Below are 15,540 nucleotides of genomic sequence, written 5' to 3' on the forward strand. Positions count from 1 at the left end.
ACTGTATTTCGGATTGCACTAGTTTGCCAGTATCTGTGTAGAAAGAGAAACAGGAGTAATACTTGCCTGCCAGTAATAGTTACTAAAAGATCATTCCTGCCGTAGGTTTTAGGAAGTTTAGGCAAACTATAATTATTGCAAGATCTGCTTTTACATGTACAGGGTATCTTATAATAGCTGTTTGAGATGTAAAACTGATTATTCCTTGGACTTTTTAGCAAAGCTCACACTGACTTTGTGTATATTAAATCAGAATAAGCAAGAAAAGGGACAAAACAAATTCGACAGCAGTATCAAAGTGTGTCCTAACGAAGCAAAATTTAACATCAGTCTGAAACTAACAAATAGGAGCAAGATATACTTGAACTGTTGTACCCTTAGAACAGATAATCTGTGTCATCTAGGTCAAGGTGGAAGTCGATTGCTGTAGTGTGTGTCATAAGGCAAGGTAGTTCCTGCATGATGAGGCAGATACAAGTTTTCTGTTTCAGTTGAATGTCCAAGGAAATCTGGTAGATTGCTTTGCTAATGGCATTTGATCCTACAGACCTGTCTTGATCTTAAAAATCCTTTTTCATTATGCTTAATTTCAATGCAGTTTGTCATGTATTGATTACAGAACACATGTGGGCAGCTATAAATCCATTTATTTAAAAAAACTGCATGAATTAAGATAATGTAGTTGAAGATGCAAGTTGCAGTCTATCAGAGATCTGTAAGAGACAGACTGAGTGGGAGATAGATTATTACTGTTTTTTTTAAATCCAAAAATAATGCTTCAGCACTTACTAGTCCTTCAGTGTGAATAGTGAATTTTCACTGTCGTGATAAGAAAAAACGTTTTGAGGTTTTCACTGGATGCTGCTGAAGTAGTTGTATGACCGTTGGGAATGGAAGTTCAGCGCATTTTGCGTTTCTCTTTTCAGAAGGTAAAGACCATCACTGATGGATCTGCAGGAAAACAAATCCAAGCATTCTACTGATATAAAATGTTCAACTTCATTTTTGAGTTGGGTAATTCATTCTGACTCATTGCTTTCCAGCAGTGAAGCAGTTCCTGAATCCAGTTCATCTCTGCGTGGTATGCTCACGAAGTTTGAGGTTACCCCTGCAGTTAGAGAAAATCAGACATTCGTTTCACTAGGCAAACACCACCCCCCACCCCAAAAAAAAACCCAAACCAGTAATCCAGTAGATATACTGTTAGTCCAGACTCTGTGCACTCATTCAGTTTCTTGGTTTGGAATTAAATCTCGCATCCTCTTACTTGCAGGGATGATCAGTAGCATTACAGTAATGGTGGGCAGCTGTACATGATTAAAGCTTTCCCGTGTTTGCTGTGCTGGTGCTTCAGAAGGAGATCCGTTACCCAGCTTTGATTTACCTCCAGAGGTAAAGCCTGCAGTGTTAAGCCCTAAGCCCCATGTCCCTTCTCATTTCTTCGAGCTGGCCTTTCACAAAGTCTTTTTGCTCAGGAGATCATCCTGCAGGTCCCAGCAGTGCTGTTCAGAGTTGCTGGCACAAAGCGTTTCTGTACGAGTTCCCGACTGATACCTCCATTTCCAGAGCAGCTTGATAGTGGTGGTGGTGCAGTCAAACTAAATGGTCTGAGTTTTGCTGTTGCTTTTGAGACCTCATCTCTTCCCAGTTTTGTGTTGGAACTGTCTGCAGTTGTGCCCATCCGATTGTGTTGACGTTTCCCCTTCCTTGGTAAGAAGATGTTGGAGGAGCGGGTGGAAAGTGTGTTTTGTTAGGGCAAGTACTGGAGTGCAGTTTTTCAAAATACCCATTCAAAACTCCCACCCTTTATCTCCTCAAGCTTAAACCCTCATAGGCCCCTGAAACAGCTTTATACTGGTATCGCAGCTCGCAGTACCAGTACTGTTGCTCCTTTGTGTTTTGCCTTGGAGATGGATATCCAATGGATAACAGCAACTACAAGAAAAGGCAGTAACGGGTGCAACTAGGTGTTGTAGTTACCAGGCTTTGTGTAGGAACTGTTGCTGAGACACGTCTGTGAATATGAATAAAGAAAATGTCTAATAACCCAATTTATCTTAATTTCTTAAAAGATTTGGTGAAGTTAGCGTTGCTGGGAATGGTACAATCAGGTCTTTGAAAGAATTTGTAGTTATGAGCAGGTAACACTAACTGCACAGCTGGTGGAAAAAGATCTCTACAGTTTTCTCCTCTGAGTAGCAGCACTTGGCGTATTTTGCGGTGCTGCTGGCTTGTTTGACGTTTTCAGCATTTCTTAAGCAAACCAGCAGAAATCGTGACAAGCAGGATAAAACTCAACCAGCCTCTGTTAAAAGCAAGTACGTGATCCAAAGCCAGGTTTTGAGGTGAGCTCAGCTTGGGCAGACGCCAGCGAGTAGCACCTGTGTTTTGAGGATGCTTTCTGCACTGAAGTTCTACTTGAGTTGCTTTCTAGTTCTCTGAACCGAGCTAGTTAGAAGTGAACTGCAGAGAGAACCTAAACCCCCTCAGTTCAGTTCAGCTCCGGAACAGGGACCCATCTTGTCCTGGTGGGCTCCTGCTGGTGACGCGGGCCGTTCTGCTCTTGCATGAACTGAAGTTTCCCGTTCTCAGCAGCAGGATAACTCGCGTCCTTCTGGCACCAGCGCTTGCCTCAGCGCTACACCCGCCCAACAACGCTCACGGGGGAACCGCTGCCGCGGAAGGGGCGCTGGCTCTCGCCCGGGGCCGGCAGGGATCGCCGCTGGCAGCGGCCCGGGCCCGCGGGCGCCCGTCCTCGCCCGGGCAGGGGGGGGCAGTGCCGCGGGAGCGCCGTTCAAACCGTCCCCCTCCCGACACCCCCCGCGAGCGCGGCCCGCCCTCGCCCCCTGATTGGGCCTGCGCTAAGCACTGGCCGCTTCCTATTGGCGCGATTTCCTTTCTGCTCCGCCCTGATTGGCGCTGCTGACCCGGGCGGCCTGGCCGGGCTGCGGGGCGGTTTCTTCGCCCGTCGGCCGCGGGCGCAGGCTCGGCGCGCCGGCGGAGTGCTGCAGGCGGTGTGCGGGTGTCCTCTGCCCGCCGGCGGTGTGCCGCAGGCGGTGTGCGGGTGTCCTCTGCCCGCCGGCGGCTCTCGCGGAGGAGAGGGGGCACCGGCTGTGCCTGCTGAGGTAGGAGCGCCGCGGAGTGGGCGCTGCTCTGCTCGGCGCGGCGTTCCTGCCTGCGCGGGGCGGCCATGGCGCTCGTGCTGGATCTCCTCAGGCGGGCGCTGCAGTACTTCGGCTGGCCGCCCGACCAGGTAAGGCGCCGAGGCGGGGAGGGGCGCGGGTCGTCTCGTCCGCAGCGGTCTGTGGTTGAGGGGAGGAAGGGCCGTCACCTCAGAGGCGCCGGGCGGGCTTCGCTTCTCGTGTACGGTGGGGTTTGTCGGTGTGGGACAGTCCGACCGTGCAGTTGGACGCGCGTGGGGTTCCGCGGGGTCACTGCTCTGATACAGCCGTTCCAGTGGTTCTTTCCTCTCGGAACAGGGAGAAAAGTCAGTAACTTCAGCTGTTAGTGGTTTGCTGTTTCAAATGAGCGGCTACATAACGATTCCTAAGCAGCAGTTAATCCTGTGTTTTCAGAGACCTGGGAAAGGTATCGTGTGGGAACCTGAAAGAGTTAACTGCTGCGATGTCAGGGTCTGGGCAGCTCTTTAGGAGTGGGTGTTAATAGCAAGGCACTGCTGCCACTTGTAGTTCCGGGGAAATTCTTTATTTATGTGAAACTACTGAACTATCTGTAGGAGTGTTAGTTTGAGCTATCCTGATTATTTTCTGGTTTCATTGTTGGAAGTTCTTGTGGTTTTCTGACAGGCTATAGTTTTGGAAACTCGCATATTCAGCAGCAGTATCAGTCGTACAATCAGAACATCCCTTTCTTCAGCAATCACGTCAAGAAGGCACTTCCAGCAGTTTTGTGCAGTCATAAGGAAGTATCAAGTCAAGGTACATTAAACTTATTTCACTTCTTTACTAATATTTTTCCCCAAGACTTACATAGATGCATGGAGTTACTCAAATACACGCTTTTTCTTTTGTCAGTATCTCAGAATATTTCTAGCTACGTGATGTAGCTGCGACGCTCTTTATTGGCCTTTCCACCACTCTAGAACGTGCTGGATACAGGCTGTATCTTGAGGGTGTTTTGGAAACAGTCTGTTGAGACCAGGGTAGGCCTCTTTGGGCTTTCAGCTTGAGAAGCGCATTGAAAAGTTCGGTTAACCCAACTACGTTATATTTCATAGAATGGTTTGGGTTGGAAGGGACCTTCAAGATCACCTGGTTCCAACCCCCCTGCCATGGGCAGAGAAATCCTCCACTACACCAGGTTGCCCAAAGCCTCATCCAACCTGGCCTTGAACACTTCCAGAGATGGAGCATCTACAAGTTCTCTGGGCAGCCTGTTCCAGTGCCTCGTCACCCTCAGAGTGAAAAATTTCTTCCTTAGATCCAATCTAAATTTACCCTCTTTCAGTTTAAAGCCATTGCCCCTTGTCCTATCACTACATGCCCTTATAAAAACCTCCCTCTCCAGCTTTCCTGTAGGCCCCCTTTAAGAACTGGAAGGCTGCAATAAGATCACCCCGGAGCCTTCTCTTCTCCAGGCTGAACAGCCCCAAGTCTCTCAGCCTGTCTCCATAGCAGAGGTGCTCCAGCCCTCGGATCATCTTCGTGGCCTCCTCTGGACTCACTCCACCAGCTCCACGTCCTTCTTACGTTGGGGACTCCAGAGCTGAATGCAGTATTCCAGGTGGGGTCTCACAAGAGCTGAGTAGAGGGGCAGAATCGCCTCCCTTGACCTACTGGCCGTGCTTCTTTTGATGCAGCCCAGGATACGGCTGGCTTTCTGGGCTGCCAGCGCCTATTGCCGGCTCATGTGGAGCTTCTCATCCACCAGCACTCCCAAGTCCTTTTCCTCAGGGCTGCTCTCAATCCATTCTCCGCCCAGCCTGTACTTGTGCTTGGGATTGCCCCGACCCACGTGCAGGACCTTGCACTTGGCCTTGTTGAACTTCATGAGGTTCTCGCAGGCCCATCTCTCCAGCCTGTCAAGGTCCCTCTGGATGGCATCCCTTCTCTTCAGCATGTCCACAACACCACACAACTTGGTGTCATCTGCAAACTTGCTGAGGGTGCACTCGATCCCACTGTCCATGTCTCCAACAAAGATGTTAAATAGCACTGGCCCCAGTACTGACCCCTGAGGAACACCACTCGTCACTGGCCTCCACTTGGACATTGAACCGTTGACCACAACTCTTTGAGTGCGACCATCCAGCCAATTCCTTATCCACTGAGTGGTCCATTCATCAAATCCATGTCTTTCCAGTTTAGAGACAAGGATGTCATGTGGGACAGTATCAAATGCTTTGTATAAGTCCAGGTAGATGATGTCAGTTGCTCTTCCCCTATCCATCAATGCTGTAACCTTATCATAGAAGGCCACCAAATTAGTCAGGCAGGATTTGCCCTTAGTGAAGCCATGTTGGCTGTCATCAATCACCTCCTTATTTCTATGTGCCTTAGTGTAGTCGCCAGGAGGATCTTCTCCATCCAACCCCTCTGCCATGGGCAGGGACACCTTCCACTAAATCAAGTTGCTCAAGCCCTCTTCCAGCCTGGCCTTGAACACTTCCAGGGATGGGGCAGCCACAAGTTCTCTGGGCAACCTGTTCCAGTGTTTCGCCACCCTTTCCACCTTTCTTGTAGAGGTCCCCTTTAGGTACTGGAAAGCTGCTAGAAGGTCTCCCTGGAGGCTTCTCATCTCCAGGCTGAACAACCCCAACAACTTTGATTGTAAGAATGGCGAACTTTGATTTTACTTCTCAGATTAAAAGGTATTCTGATTTTTAGGTCATATCTGTTTGCCAAAAAAAGGAGTATGGATCTACTCGAAGTGTCGTCCGTAGACTTGGGACAATTCTTTCCTTACAGCCCTGCCCAAGACCTTATTTTCGAGTAAGTGATTTATTGTTATTCATGTGCTTCAACTAGTCAAGTTTTCTAGTTTCTTAATGTGGTGAGTGCTTTCCTGTTCTTTTTACCTTATGTAACTCTGGTGTTGCGTTCCTTATGCTCAGTTTTCAGCTTGCTTGCAGCACCGTTTAAAAGTTCCTTTTGCTGAGGCAGAACTTTTACTGTGTGCTGAATGTGCTTTCTCTTCATACTTGTTTGTTTGTCTGTTTGTTTTTAGCTTGTTCAAGACCCAAGTCCTTTGGGTAATGATGAACAAAGCACAGTTCCAACTCCTGTTGGTCCATCACTTGCTGATGTCCTGTGGGTGGCAAATGATGAGGGACAAGCATTTACCAGACTTAGGTAAGTAAAACTAGAATATATACATAAAAAGGTGTAATAAAAGTAACTTCTGTCTTCTCTTTGTGGTGCCTGCTTTTGTATTTGTTTTTGGTTTTGTTTTTTCTTTCTTTTTTCCTAGTCTTTTCAGGGTCCCAGGTAAACCAACTCTGGAAACTTTTTGGTTTTTTTAGGGAGGCAGTTCCTGCTTAACTGGAAATCCTTACTATGTAGAGTATTCCTATCTGAAAGATTTCTGAAATTGATTCCTCTCTTTTCTCTGCCTAATAATATATCAGATATCTTACTGGTGTTTTAATTTGTTTTCACTCACAAAGTACTTTGTGAGAGAGGGAGTTTAAGGAAAACTTGTGTGTTGCAACATACAGTAAGATTATTCTTATCTTTATCACTTCAGTTTACAAGTGTTTTGATAAACGTTATAAAGGGGAGAACAGGATAAAATATTTACATGTCTCCTTTTGATGTTGCTAACTGCAGTGCTATGTGTGTGTTGTGGTTTAGCCCAGCTGGCAACTAAACACCACTCAGCTGCTCACTCACCCTCCCCCACTGATGGGGAATGGGGAAGAGAATTAAAGGGGAAAAGGGAAGGAGACTCATGGGTTGAGATAAGAACAATTTAATAATAAGATAAAATTAAAAAGAACAATAATCTATGGATATGTATAATGATAATAATGTATACAAACAAGTGAAGCACAGTGTAATTGCTCACCACCTAGTGACCAACACCTATCCTGTCCCAGCAAACCATCTCTAAACAGGTAAGTCCTGACACCACAATCCTGGATGAGTGAGAGGCCCAAAAACAGAACAAGAGAGAGAGAGCGCTCCGAGAGAGCAAGTCACTGGAAGAGTAAGAGTACTTCTTCCTGGCCAACCCTTATCTATATACTGGGCACGACGCTGCACGATATGGAATGCTCCATCAGCCACTTTAGCCCTCAATCCTAAGTCTAAATTCAAATCCTTAGGGGAGTTGTGGACCCTCTATCCTGGCCATGCTCGGGGGGGAGCCTGTTGTGTTCCTGCACAGTGGCAAAACATGAAAAGCTGAAAAGTCCTTGATGTCTCAGCACCAACTACAAACATCAGTGCGCTATCAATATTCTTCTCATAACAGATCCCAGACTAAAACCAAAACGCAGAGCTCTTCTGGCTGCTAAAAACAAAAACTAACTCTGTCCCAGTCAAAACCGGGGTAGTATGTAAACCTTGATGGTTGCTTTGATGGAAAGAAAAACGTAATTTCTTTATTTTAAAAATTTACCTTGAATATAGTCTTTGTAATTCTTTCTAGCTCTTACAGCTTATTAAAGGCAAATATTTTTACAATTATAAAATATTACAAGTACTGTGAAATGTCAAATTATCCAGGAATTTGTGGACACAAATAGCGTACAAGTCTCTTCTTTTCTCGCCTCCTCCCACCAAAAGAGGAAATACAAAGTTGTTTTACTGTTCCTCTAAAGGATCTGTTCAGAGTCAGAGGATGAGCCAGCCAGAACCAAGATTAAAATTTGGACACTTTTATTGTCTTGCACTACAGCATCTGTGTTGGACATTGTAATTCATTTCGTGTTGGCATGTGTTTGTGATCTTTGTGCTGCGTGCTGGCAATGCTACTACAAGAAACTGATGAAATAACACACTTTTTATTAGAGAAGTTCTGATAAAGTTGAATTATGGAAAGTTTTTTTGCAGCAGCTGGAAGAGTAAGAATATTGTTAAAAGTAACTGTGGCCTGTTTCGTGGTGTTTGTGCTGTTCTTCGGTCAGTCTGATTCACAGATCCATGAAAGCTCATTCTTTTGTTGTTTTTCTTCTTCCTCCTCCTCTCCTGGCTCTGTGGGATGTTTTTTAACAACAAGTATTGTAATTGATATCTTTTTCTTCTGAGCCACCATGGAGGGCAAGAGGTTTTGGCAAATCAGAAAGCAAAGCTGCAGGTCTGATTTGAAGTAAAAGGATAATTAATACAAGGGAAAAGGTCTGGGTTTGTTTCAATCAAAACTTAGTGCATCTCGAATAAATAAAGTAAATTTAATTTCTTTCTTAGTTTCATAATCTGTTTGCACTCATTCTATATTTTAAGGTTGTTTGTGCAGGCACAGACTTGAAACAATTTTTAAAATTAAAACCTGAGAGTTGTAGCACGATTTCCTAATGCAGTCTGTGTTCATAGGTAGCTTACAGAGATGAGGTTCTTATTGTGTCAGTGTGAATTAAAATTCATGATTATTCTCCAGGTTTTTTTTCTGAAAGATTGCAGGTTTTTTGTTGCTTGCAGTCTCCATCTTGCAGAGTTTGATAAATGACTAAAATGTGTGAAGCCTAATTAAGAGATCATTATTATTTGACTCTCCCTGCCTTTCATATCTGCAGTTTCAGGTGGGAGGGAGAGACACATTTATGGTGTCAGTCTGTTATTGACTGAGAACAACTCAGTCCTACGTTATGACCGTGTGATGGACAGTCTATCTCTGAGTAAATTATCTGACTATTTTTTGTGATGTTTCTTCAAGGATCTGCATTTTACTTGAGCAAAAGGGAGACTTAAAATATTTTTAAGGTTATGAGTAGTTAAAAGCTTAAGATTCTCTTAAATAGTTTGCAAATTTGTGTCTTGCTGGATGATGATAACTTGCTCAACTAGATAGTAAGTTTTGAGGTTTCCCTTGTTGGCTGTGCCTTTCGAAACTGTGTCCCTTGCTCCTTTCTAGAACTGAATTATGGAGAAAAGAAAAAAATACAGCATATCGTGACCCATATCCATCTGTAGATTCAATGCAAAGTGTTCCAAAACACGGTACACAAAAGGACAGTCTTGTTGATCAAGCAGCACTCCAGAAAATTTCTGCGCTTGAAGAGGAGCTGACCTTTCTTCGCGCTCAGATCGCCGCGATTGTTTCAGCGCAGGCATTGGGAAGCATTCCGTCACGTAAGCCCTGCTGGTTTGGAGCAAACCATTTTTCCTTTTTTTTTTTTCCTTTGGAGTTCCTGTTTACAGCTTGCCAAGTCTGATATTGACAGAGAACATCTCTAACTTCTCAAACTGAAGTTACACTGACTAAACGTACACAATATAGTATTTTGTTTCTCTTTTTACTATTTGGCAGCGCTCCTCTCCCATCCCCACCTATTTCGTGGCCTGTTTGCCAGTTTTGAATGTAGTTGGTCCTAAGTGATCTTTGTGCTCATTGCTAAATTGGTGAAGGAGATAAGTAACGGCATTATTAATAGGCTACCAATTACTGTTTAGTAATTATCCTGTTTGGGTTGTGTACTGTTTCTGACCAGTTATCAAAATACTGGATAGAAAAAGTATTCTAAGTCAGTCAGGTTCAGGCTTTAACAAAAACAAGTGCTGCAAATAGATGTATTGCTGGAGTATCAAAGAGAGAAGCTCATGCTGGAAACTATCTATCTTGTGGCTTTTTTTCTCCCTTTCAAACTTTTGAGGTCTCGATTGTTCTTACTTGCAGACTAACCCCACTGTGGTTGTTGAAATATTTGGGCTGATGCGAGGTAGTTACCTTGGTGTGGTGTTGTGAGGCACCTCTGTGCTTCAGTTAGCTGTTCTGTTGGCTCTTGGTTTGTCCCTTCTCCGTTGCACTCAGTGTTGTGGGCTGTTTTGCATGCATTGTGCTTATCTTTGCTTCTGCTTCACGTGGGTTATTTTAGCCTCCAAACCGCTGTAAGTTAATTGTGTGTAGCAGCAGGCTGCTTTGTTGTTGGGTGCTGCATTGCTCATTGACCTAGTGCTTAGCCTGAAGACACAAATGGAGAAAATCAGAGCAGCACAGGACACCTCAGATTCATTATTTCATGTGTTCTGAATCTGTGGCTTTGAAATAAAAAAATATTTTCTGTTTTAAATGTAATTCTTCTGTGGTGTAACATGTGAGGTGTGTAAGAAAGTGCTTTAGGAGGGCTGTCTTACCTTGACTGAAAGCTGAATCCTCCTAGATGTTGCTTAATGTTGTCAATTGTGAAGATACACTGACTAAAATTAAAATCACTCTTTTTCTTTTATAACTGCCATCTAGAAGCCTTTAAAACATTCAGTGCTCCAGATGGATTTTACCCAGTGCCAGCCATGACTTCTACGCCACTGTCCGTCTCTCACAATCACTTTGTAATTCCCTCACCTCCTCCACTTCCTTCTGCTGTACCATCTGGCGTCGGTGCCAGCACTTCGGCAGTGGAACTTGTAAAACAGCGTCGTGCCGCAAGGAGCAGCGGTTCAGCTGCAGCTGACAGTGCTGAGCACCAGAGGACAAAGAGCGTTCCGAGCATGATGGATGTCTTGAAAGACCTGAACAAAGTTCACTTGCGAGCTACTGAGAGGTAGGTTGAATCAAATGGCTAGGTGAGCATCACAGCACTTAAGTAGCACCAGAGAACGACAGTGTGAAACATCTTAGAAGGAGCATCTACCACTGACCAGCTTAAGGTGGCAGCTCGCAGTGTGAGATGTTTGTGGTGTGGCTTTTAGATGCATTTAAAACATGCTGAATATCACAGCGTTTAAAACTAATCTTCTGCTTTAGTATGCAAGTCTCAGGTTGGGGTGGGGAGGTGGGTATGTTGCTGTCTGGAGATTGCTTACAAAGTTGTCTCCACAGTCACAGGAAATTGTTCTGAACAGAGAAACTTTTTAGATTCACTGTGAAAGGACAAATCCTTGGGGAAATATTGGAAAACTAGTGTTAACATACCCGAAGTATTCTGGTCCTAGTTTTAAAGTGTTAAAGAAAATACATGCTGGGTCTTTTATTGAAAATGTTTTGTAAATTTGTATTTCAATAGTGCAGTTGGATTATAAATATCTTTAGTGGTCTGCTGATGGGATGGTAAGCACAGCTGATGTTAGAAAAATGTGTTACTGAAGACTTCAATACCTCTTTGGGTCAGCGTTGCTCTGCTGTGCTAGGTGTGATGGAAGATGTCTTTCCTAAACTTCTTGAGTTGAAAAACTGCATAAGAACAACTGAATCTATAACGACTATTTGGAGATCCTAATGTGGGAAGAACATCACTTGCCAAAACTTACTGCATTTCAGCATTTTCTTAACTCGGAGCTTTATCCCTCAAAATAACTAGCATAAGTCTTGGGCAAATTATCCATATGCAACTCTAAAGCATATCTTTACACTTTTGATGACATTTTCGTAGTGAATAAAGTAAATATAGTGCATTTAGGTAAACCTATGTGTTTCCTTATATATGTTTTCTTCCATATAATTCAATGTACGATGAGTGAAGAAGGTGAATGTTCAGGTTAATAGTTTTAGTAACCATCATGTTGAGCAGGGGCATAATTAGTAGGAAGTGGTAGGTGTGCATCCAAAATGCTTTCTGGATTTAGGCGTTGACCTGTATTCTGAAGGTAGAGCTTAACTGAATAATGAATTTATGTTGTTGGAGGGAGTAGTAATGATCAAAATTCCTATAGCCTTTCAGGCACCAGTCTGACAGTAGTTAAATGTGTGCACCGTGAAGGGAAGACCTCTCTTGTCAGAAGTTGAGAGCCTGAGGATCACAGTTTCCACCACTCAAGCACCAGCTTACACATTGGGCGAGTGCTCTAACGGCTTGATTTTGTGGGAAGGGTGAACTCAGTCCTCTCAGGTTTCATGTAAAACAATATCCACTTTATAGTCACCTGGCTACATGTTTGATTTAAACAGAATGTTTGTTTTCTTTAAATATAGCTGCTCGGGAATCTTGTAAGTTCTTTTTTTGTGAGACCATAGAAAGGCATGCTGTTCTGAACTTACTAAAATTAATGAGGTTTAAATCAAATTAACATGTTTCATAACCATTGTGAACGTAGTGGGAGATTCCCACAAACATACCTTAATAGAAATAAGACCTGCTATGAAAACTGCACGTTGCTTTTTTTCCTCCCTCATTATTTATTTGCAATACTTTATTATTTTGTGTTGGTTTACTGCCATTTTTCTTTATGGAACAGCATCAAGTTGTATTTTCAAGCTAAGAATCTAGCTGACAAGTTGTTGAGTGTACTTGTATTAGTCCCATTCGAATTGCTGTAAAATAACATTATTTATGTAATCTGGGATTTATAGGATAGGGTGTATACAGATTATTTGTGTAATCTGGGATTTATAGGATAGGGTGTATACAGAAGTTGTGTCTCTGGATTTTGGATCACTCAGCATAGGATTAGGGGCAGGAGACAATAACTTTCTTTTTTTTGTAGGTCACCTGGAGGTACTCCTCTTTCCAAGCCCAAAAAAAGGCAAAGTTCAGACTGGGATCCAGTTGCTCTCCTAACTCATGCTCTAAAGCAGAAATTTGCACATAAAAATGATGATGAAGATGATTCCCTGGACAAAGAAAATCGATCTTTTGATAGCTCCCCATTTTCTAGTCCAGAGATCCCAATGGTACGTTTTTATATACGAATATGTTTTCATATTCTTGAAGTGACTGCTGTTTTCATGGATAGTTGCAGAGTTTTCATGAGTCTACAACTTCTCTGTGATTTTTTTTAAGCCATCAGCCTAGGTCATTGCTTTTTTAAAGTATAATCAAGGCAGAGAATCTCAAAGATTAATTGTTTTGGCTGGATTTAGACTGGTAAATACACTTCTAGATGTGCCAAGAGGAAAAACTTAGAAGACAGCTCACAATTGAATGAACTATGGACGTTTGATTGATGATAACTGGCAGGTTTCCACACATAGAAACTGTTTGTATAGTTAGTAATATTAACTACTTATTGACTAACTAATTTTACCGATAAAGATGCTAGGAGGGTACAGAGAGGTCTAACGCGTGCTGTGTGTTCAGAAATTAATATTACAGCCAATGCTTTGATTTTTTTCTTTGAGGTAGCATCATTTCCACAGTTTGCATCTTTATCCAGAATGAGATGTGATTGTGAGCACTGTTGCAAAGCCTGTGAAAAACAGAGGTTTTACCATGGACAAGAAAAGTAGGGTAGACAAATCCACCAGACTAAGGTGATTGAGGGGTGTAGAGCAGCCAGTGCAAGCTATCTCAGCTTACACAGTCCAGCAGTACTGTTGGTTGGTTGGTAGAGACTTCCACAAACCTCACAGCTGCTCGGAGGAGATGGAGAGAAATAGGTGGCAGTGGTTTAAACTCTGTCTCGCAGTTTAGCAATTCTATCTTTATCTTTTAAGAGCAAGGTAAAGATTTGGACTGTGGCATTTGTTAGCCTAATGGAGGAAGATTGGGAAATGGAAAAAAATGGGTGGTGAGGCACTGGAACAGGTTGCCCAGAGAAGTTGTGGCTGCCCTATCCCTGGAAGTGTTCAAGGCCAGGTTGGATGAGGCTTTGGGCAACCTGGTGTAGTGGAGGGTGTCCCTGCCCATGGCAGGGGGGTTGGAACTAGATGATCTTTGAGGTCCCTTCCAACCCAAACCATTCTATGATTCTAAAATAATAATGCGAAACGTATCATGGAAATCCGGACCTTCTTTGAAGGCCGCTGCTTATACACATGGCTAGCTGCTTGGCTCAAAATTTAAGGCAAATTAAGGTGTGTGTTTCTATTTCGGGCTATTATGATTTTTATTTTTTTAAAGTTTCAGCTGCCACAAGTATTTTGCAAGTGAAAGGTAGCATATATTTTACAGGCTGTAGTGAGTCAACAGCTCTGATGCAGTCTTAATAAATTTCCCTGTTGACTCTTTTTTTTTTTTTTCCTCCTCCAAGGAGAAAATGAGAAACTTGTTAAAAATGGCCAGGCTTGTATTTTGGATGCCGCAAACATTGCATAGCTGACACACCTGGTTCTCGATACAAAGATCAAAGTTGGATGCTGGGACAGCTTGTTTATGAAAGAGCTTTTGTTCCAGGATCTCACAGCTCAATTAGAAAGTCCTGGAAGAGAGATTGCTTAAGGCCAGCATGTTGAGGAATAGATGGAGATATGGGCTTTTTCTGGTTAAAGCAGAATAATCTCATGAGCTTGTAATCAAGCCTCTGTTTACCTTTGAGTATCTTGAAGAATAAATGTACTTAAAACAATTCAGGCTTACTATTTTATTCTTCCTATTTTAAGAGATGTGCCACAACTCTTCCAAACTGTCTTTATTGTAAACATCTTCTCATTCAATTGTCTTGTACATTTTTGTTTAATTCCATCCCTGCTCCACAGGTTGGACGTTGCAGTCTGAAGCCAAATGCAAAATCTAGCCTGGTAAGAACTGATGAAGTGAAACAGGTGTCACCGTTGAAAGTGAGAGCTCATATTTAACTGGTGGAGACTTCTGAGGAAACTTCACAGTGTGTAAGTGGCAGGTCCACTTTGAAACTGCTGTAAGGTGCTGTAATGTTTTCTAGTACTTGTCTCTCCTATGCTGTTTTGGGTTGTAGGGTTTGTAAAATTGCCTCTTCCTTCTTAGTTTCCCAGCAGCCAACTTGTTAATGTGATGCACACAACCAAAAAAAGGATTTTGTTGCTATGGAGCAGTGTGTTTGAAATCTGGGAAATGCAGGAAATAAGTGTGTGTGAAAGAAAAATAATTATTGAGTGGCAGCTGAGGTGTGCACTCTCCACTTCAGTGTAAATGGTGAGGAAGTGTAAACTTTTTGTTGATGTGTTATATATAATTAACTATATAGTTAATGGTAGCTAATACTGTTTCGTTAGAATTTTTCTTTGCAGTTTGCTGATGGAACTCCATATTCCCTGTGCAAACAGTATTCTAACTTATTTTGGGTCAGTAGAAAAACTTTGGTGTTTGTGAAAGTTTATTATGCTGTGAATACACTGCAGGCTGTCTGTTCAACACCTGTGATATGGGGTGGTTGTGTTCCTAAATAAAAAAGACCTTGCAGAGAGATTTGCTAGCACGTAGCCTAAATTCCATGTGTGAATAAACATTAACTCCCTCCTTGGCTTCTCCATATGAAGTCTGTTTTGTTCACAAGGGTTTATGAAATAAAATTTTCTTTATATCATAGATGTGTGTGGTAGTGGCATTTTGTGTTGCAGACTAACTTTTTTTGTATCTTAAGAGCTGACCATATTAGACAACTTAAACTGTATTATCTAAAAGTAATTAAAATCGAATTTACATTTTTCCTGCCAGAGTACTTGATGGGAGGAGTATCTTATTTACAAATTTATTAGAATCTACTGCCTTCACTTAATCTTTTGTCTAACGATCCTGATGTATAGAACAGAAATCCTGTCAGTGAGACTGGACTGTGTCCCTTGTTTATC

At 42.9% G+C, this 15,540-nt stretch overlaps 1 protein-coding gene across 1 annotated transcript; it reads left to right on the top strand.

Annotated features, from left to right (window-relative positions):
- Positions 1–3,190: 3,190 nt before the first annotated feature.
- On the top strand, positions 3,191–15,200 carry MTFR2 (mitochondrial fission regulator 2). The gene is made up of 8 exons (XM_086632051.1): positions 3,191–3,253; positions 3,807–3,938; positions 5,847–5,951; positions 6,187–6,311; positions 9,034–9,251; positions 10,360–10,660; positions 12,540–12,726; positions 14,470–15,200. Exons 1-8 carry the CDS (start codon positions 3,191–3,193, stop codon positions 14,566–14,568), a joined length of 1,230 nt encoding a protein of 409 aa, XP_086488177.1. The 3' UTR covers positions 14,569–15,200.
- Positions 15,201–15,540: the final 340 nt, after the last annotated feature.

Source organism: Tauraco erythrolophus, chromosome 2, assembly GCF_009769465.1.
Source record: "Tauraco erythrolophus isolate bTauEry1 chromosome 2, bTauEry1.pri, whole genome shotgun sequence".
NCBI lineage: Eukaryota > Metazoa > Chordata > Aves > Musophagiformes > Musophagidae > Tauraco > Tauraco erythrolophus.